The sequence below is a fragment of the Limulus polyphemus genome, unplaced genomic scaffold, assembly GCF_000517525.1.
Source record: "Limulus polyphemus unplaced genomic scaffold, Limulus_polyphemus-2.1.2 Scaffold107, whole genome shotgun sequence".
NCBI classification, from domain to species: domain Eukaryota; kingdom Metazoa; phylum Arthropoda; class Merostomata; order Xiphosura; family Limulidae; genus Limulus; species Limulus polyphemus.
Window position 1 is genome coordinate 32,808 of NW_013665717.1, and position 6,345 is coordinate 39,152.

The 6,345-nt window shown below is 33.9% G+C and overlaps 1 protein-coding gene across 1 annotated transcript in view; it reads right to left on the minus strand.

The window, feature by feature from the left end:
- LOC106470912 (tetratricopeptide repeat protein 28-like) overlaps nt 1-6,345 on the minus strand; it is a 60,846-nt gene that overhangs the window by 21,823 nt on the left and 32,678 nt on the right. The window contains exons 8-10 of the mRNA XM_013931493.2: nt 5,328-5,453; nt 2,436-2,557; nt 841-978 (exon numbers count right to left, since the gene is read on the minus strand). Coding sequence (XP_013786947.1) covers nt 841-978; nt 2,436-2,557; nt 5,328-5,453 — 386 coding nt within the window. The remainder of the gene's footprint in view (nt 1-840; nt 979-2,435; nt 2,558-5,327; nt 5,454-6,345) is intronic.

The window sequence follows — 6,345 nt, forward strand, 5'->3', positions numbered from 1 at the left end:
TACTACAACAACTACTAGTTTTATTAAATACGGTGTTGGTTAGTTCGTTTTGTTATATATATATATATATATATATATACATGAAAATTTTGTTTACAATATTTCGGTAGAAAAACACTCAATACTTAGGTAATATTTCTATATAAATAAACGTCAATATATATGTGTGTATCTGTTCCTTATACGTTTCCACATTTCTTGATCAATCGGCACCAAATTTGACACAGTGATACAAGATGACACGAGGAAGGTCATGAGTTGTACCCCACATCTCATTTCATATTGATAGAATTCTTGAAAACAGTATTGGCATCTTTATGTATTTTTATTGAACTTTTAATGTTCAATAGGTAAGGTAAAAACAGAACATCATCACAATTTCCTTTGTTACAAACAAGTTTTCAATTTCACCCATTCAACAGACGAGTACTCCAGCTGATACATTATATATATACAGCTTGTTATGACCAAGAGTTTACAATATTGATTAAATCTTTACCACTTGATGTATTTGTCAAAGATTTAAGTTTGAAAAACAAAGTTCCTCTTGTGTTGTAGTTTAATACGGGATTCGATTATTTTGAATCGATTTTTCGTAAAGTAAGAGCGTAAAATGTTTATAGTTATTATTTTATAAAAGATCTAACTGCTTTTTATGATTGACTTACTACTTTTTTCGTAATGCCTATATTGTTAAGTTTCGTTATTATTAAGAAAGGGTACAAATATAGGGAAATGTATGTAATGAACTACAGTGCCTTTATTGTACACATACATATGAAGCACTTGAATAACTCCGCTGTAAAAACTTCTAGAGACTAACTGAAAAGGTTTATTTACCTGAAGGAAATTATATGCTTCTGCTTGGTTTTTATCAAAATTTGCTAGTCTTGAGGAATCTTCAGTGCCCAGTTTTGTACGAATAGTTTCAAGTGTGATAATGGCCTTTTTTACCTGCATCTCAGCATTTTCTAAATCCTAAAACCAAAAGTATATGAACTAAGCAAAAGTCATGCAAAAATCTGAAAACATCAATAAAGAAGTTAATCAATATATAATGTTGTTGTGTTTTTTTCTCTGCTAGGTATATGTATTGTGACGGATTTACTATTACATATTTATTTTAATATCGATGTTTGTTTAAATTAAATTTATATTTAGAAATGTACATAACTTATACGGTCAAATATTCACTATTAAATAAACTGTACCTACATCAACTCGAAATTAACTTGCTCATCGTGAACCCTCGATAAGACATCAAGGAAGTTCCAGACCAGAAAGAAGTCTCGATATTGTTTGTAAGTTTGGAAAACTTTTGTATATAAATCATTTTTTGTAATAACTATTTGTAATAACCGTTATTGTAAATTGTATTGTTGTTTGCATATTAGAATATATTTGTATTAAAAAAAGAAAACTGTGTGTATCAATCTTGTTGGCAAATATCATAAATTGGATATCTATCGGCATTTATTTAACTACTAAATCTAAATTACAGTTTAAACTCAGTTTTAGGCTATTTGAAATTGTAATACGTAACAGTATAAAGAAGCATGTTTGAACACCACTTGACACAACACACAAATTCTTAAGTTAATACTAAATGGTACTGCTTTTAAATTTTTTTCAAGAACTTGGTACAATTTTAGTCTCTTAAAGTGATGGACACTTTGTAAAGTTGACATAAAACAATAACTCGGAAAGTTATATTTGGGAAAAGAATCCGAAATCTGGAGAAAAAAACAACAAAAAAAACGAGGGCAGAACGTCGTCTTTGTGGGCATCTTGTTACATTGATGACCAGAAGGATCAAGGTTCGATAAGAGTAGCCGTGCAAACAGAGGGTGCTGCTGCTTGGTTATCCTCCCTTCCTACTGGTCAACAGTTCTAAACTAGGAATGACCATGCCTAAATATTGTGATCTTTGACTTGGTCATTTAGCCCATGTGCTGCATATGTTGCTGTCCCGGTTGAAAATACCAAATATCAAACACTGTAGAAACCAATGTGGGTGGCAAAGAGGCCAGGCCTGGCCTATAGGTTAGTGTGCCCAGTCTGTAAATCCGAGTTCATGCTTAGCATTCCAGCGCAATAAAAACGCGTTTCATACTTTAGGAGCGGCGAGTACACTATAAGAGTGGTAGTACAATCCTATTATTCGATTAGATGGCTCAAGAACTAGCGGTGTCGCTATTGGCTAGCTTCTTTCCCGCTAGCCTAACAGTTCAAAATTAGGAACGCCTATAGCCCTTCTGTAACTATGTGCGAAAGTTCTAAAAAAAAGGAAGTAAGATGGTTGGAAGAGTATGTACAATATGAATAGAAAAAAAACAATTAAGTCTTAAGCTATCGAATGACAATCAAAAAGTATTAGTAGTTATATATGTATATATATAGTATTTTAGAAACTGAAACGGAATGGAAATAAATACCCCTTTCAACAGGTAGTCTAAAGCCATTTCTCGTAGCATGATGGCGACACCTCCGTCATCTCCTCGCTGTAATCCATTCACTCTGTACTTTTCATGATGTATTATAGCTTCGTCAAATTTGCCTGAGTTAAATGAGATACAAAACATGTATAACTTTACATTCCTTTAAGGAATATAGAACAAGAAAGATTAACGAAAGATTATTAGAAAATAATCATAACGAATTCGACTAACCGCCAAGACTGTCACTTTTACAAACTATACGCTAGTTTGTATGTTTTAGAAATTATCAAATTATAAAAAAAAAATATATAAAAAATAACTCCTGTAAGTTGAGTAAATTCTTCGGGTGAAAGTGGAAAGGCCATAAAAACCGAACTGTAATGACCAAAGATCGAAAATATTCGGTATCTGTAAACATTTAGTGTAATAAAATTGTGTAACACACACCAAAATAGCTTTAAAAGGCCTAAGCCATGAGCACAGGAAAATAAAAATAAATATTATCTGCGGCTTATTTGGTGTATTCATTTTTAGGGTATTTTGCAGCGAGTCTAGAAATGAGGAACATATCAACTAATGGTAGTAGAGTAAGTCAGTGATGCAAGTCATCCAACTAAAAGGCATCTGAAACTGACTTATTAAATTTAACAATGGGCAGAGCATAGATAGCCCTTTGTGTAGCTTTCTAGTGGTATAAGTCCGCAGACATACCGCTGTGCCACTGGGAGGCAAGGTATTAAGAAATTTCATGTTACGTTTCTCCTTTAAATGCGTAATAACGGTATCATTACAAGTCAAAGTTCTGTAATTAAGGCTTACGTGTTCACATAACATAATCCTTTTATGTTGCTCAGAGTATTCTGTCGGACAAAGCATTTAATAATTAATTATTGATCAGAACTTTAACAAAAACCACGAGCGATTATAAATATATTTCAAACCAGCAACAAATGATTAAACAACGAACAGTCGTGTATAGATAAGTCACGTATGTGTTTAAGTTGAATAATTAGAATATCTTTAAAATTATCCCAACCAGGAGTGGTCTAGAGCAGTGTTTCACAAAGTGAGAGCTGCGGCCCCCTTGGGGCCGTGAAACTTTTTCTGGAGGGCCGCCAAAAAATGGGCCGAAAACAAAGATGCTGAGTAAATTTTAATTCTAAATAAACAACATGCCAATAAAAATTATGTTGAATTAATTAAATGATACAATATGTCGAAAGGAGATATTATTGTTTTTACCACGGCACAGTTTTTCAATCAAGGGAGCCTCAGACTAAAAGAGTTTGGAAACCACTGGTCTAGTGCAGCAGTTCTCAAAGTGTGGTGGTCTGCGGGCTGGTCCAAAATGCAAGTCACTGACGCGTAACACCGCAGCCGAGGCTATACTAGAGAACAGAACAGGTAGGGTAGGACCGGTAGGTGATCTGCGTGGTCTTTTGCTCCGCCGAATTGAAAAAGGTTTGAGAACCACTGGTTTAGTGGCTAACATATCAGGCTGGGGGTCAGACGGTCCACAACTTGAGCTTCAATATGCTGCTGAACACGCTCAGAACTTTCAGCTGTGGGGACGTTATAATCATAACAGTCAATCCTGCTATTCAGTTACAAGTAGCCGTGTAGTCGGTGGGCGCTACTGATTGGTTGCTTTTCCTCTTGTCTGTTTGTTTGTAATTAGGCACAATGCTACACAATGGGCTATCTGTGCTCTGCCCACTACGAATATCGAAATCCTGTTCCTAGCATTGTAAGTCCGTCCTCCTGTTAAAAATTCTCAATTAGGGGTGACTATGCCTGAGCATTGTGTGGGCTCTGACTTGGCTATTTGATCCATGTTTCGCATAAGATGTTCAGGTTAAGAAAACCAAATACCAAAATTAGAAATCTTTAGAATTTGTTTATTTATATTATCTTTGGGCTCAGGCTATAAGAAACACTTTAATAATTTTTTTGTTTAAGAATTATAATTTTTGTATATTACTTCAAGGTGTTAAATTATCAAGGAGTTGGTGTGGTTGATACGACTCGTCTTTAACTTAACAAGTAACTGCTACATAAAAACAGAGAAAAATATGAATGTAATACTTTTTGTTTTATACTATGTACGTAGGAAGAAAAATTAATAATAATATATATATATATATATTAAATTTAAGTTTTGTTCATATTTTTTATTTATGCTAATATATATATAAAGTTTGACAGACTTAATAGTATAATCATTACAAACATATGAATATCTATTATCTTACTTAAAACCAAATCAACCATAATAATTCAATACTATACATATTTTACATAATCGCGCATTTACAAACCGTAAAATCGACAACTACGACAATACCTTTAAAACCTTACAAAAGCTCTGGGTGAGGTATGAAAGCATGGTTTAACTGGTGTAAAAACAAAAAGACACACGGCCCGGCATGGCCAGGTGGTTAGGGCGCTCGACTCGCAATCTGCGGGTCACGGGTTCGAATCCCCGTCCTACCAAAAATACTCGCCCTTTCAGCCGTGGGGGCGTTATAATGTGACTATTCGTTGGTAAAAGAGTAGCCCAAGAGTTGGCGGTGGGTGGTGATGACTAGCTGCCTTCCCTCTAGTGCTAAATTAGGGACGGCTAACGCAGATAGCCCTCGTGTAGCTTTGCGCGAAATTCAAAAACAAACAAATAGACACGATGATCTATAAATCTAACCTCACGATGAGGTGTGCTTTCTATTATAACAAGAGCTTAAAAAATCACAATACGACTGATAAATACTCACACACTAATTTATATGTTACTATTCATCAACAAGATATTCTGATAAAAAGCTTCACTAGTCTAAACGATCGTTGAACGTTTGATGGATAAGAAAGGTAAAATTGCATTAAACAGATACTTACCAAGATGTCTAAATGCTGTACCTATATTTCCGTAAGCCATCCCTTCACCAGCAATATTCCCAGTTGCCTTAGCAACGTTGACACCTTCTTGTAAGGCTTTTATTGCAGTTTCGTACTGACCTAAAGCTGTTTAATGAAACGAATTATAATTGCTTTTGTATTTGTTTTAAGTATTAACATTTTATCGGTCAAAAATTAGTAATTTTAAATATATATTTATATAAGCAATATCTTGATAAAAGTAGTCAGACCGTGTAGTACCTTCCTTGACGTGAATGAGACACGTCTGGTGAAATTTGCATCCATTGTTGTTTATGTGGTTGAAATTACCTCACCCATATGATCCCAAGGTGATTTATAACGTTAAGATCTGGGTCATTAATAAACACAGTTTAAAACCAACAGATCTAAACACTTTCATGTGCAGATCCATTTAAGAGTAGGTCTCACGTCCAACAGCATGTTTGACATTCGCAAATAATTATCTTTGGAGATAGTCAAATATCGGTGATAACATTTTAAATTCTGAACATATTCACAAAGTTTTTCTTTTCTTAGATATTTTAATTAGCCTCAAGAAAGATCTTTAATCATCCAGAAATCAAATTGTTTTTCGCTGATTATTAACTGGAATTAGAGAGGATGGGTCCTTTGTATAAAACATACAGTCTAATTGCTTAAGGAGATCCAAAGATGAATTTTGTAAAATGAGACAGAATAGAAGAAGATGCTAATATTATTTTTCTGAACAATATTTTAGAAGCAAATGTCAGGCGATGATGTAGTACTTTTTTTTTTTACTAAACATTCCTGTGTTTTGGGAAACCTTCTTTTTCCTTTCTGATAATGACTCTCATTTGTAACGTCTTGACTAGATTTAATGATTCTCACTTCCCTTAAACATAAATTTTTGTTAAAATCTATATACTAATAAAACTGTGAGATTGTTTGTTTGCTTGTCTGTAATTAAATACAGTAAAAACGGCACACAATAGCACCATATTTGTAATGAGATGAG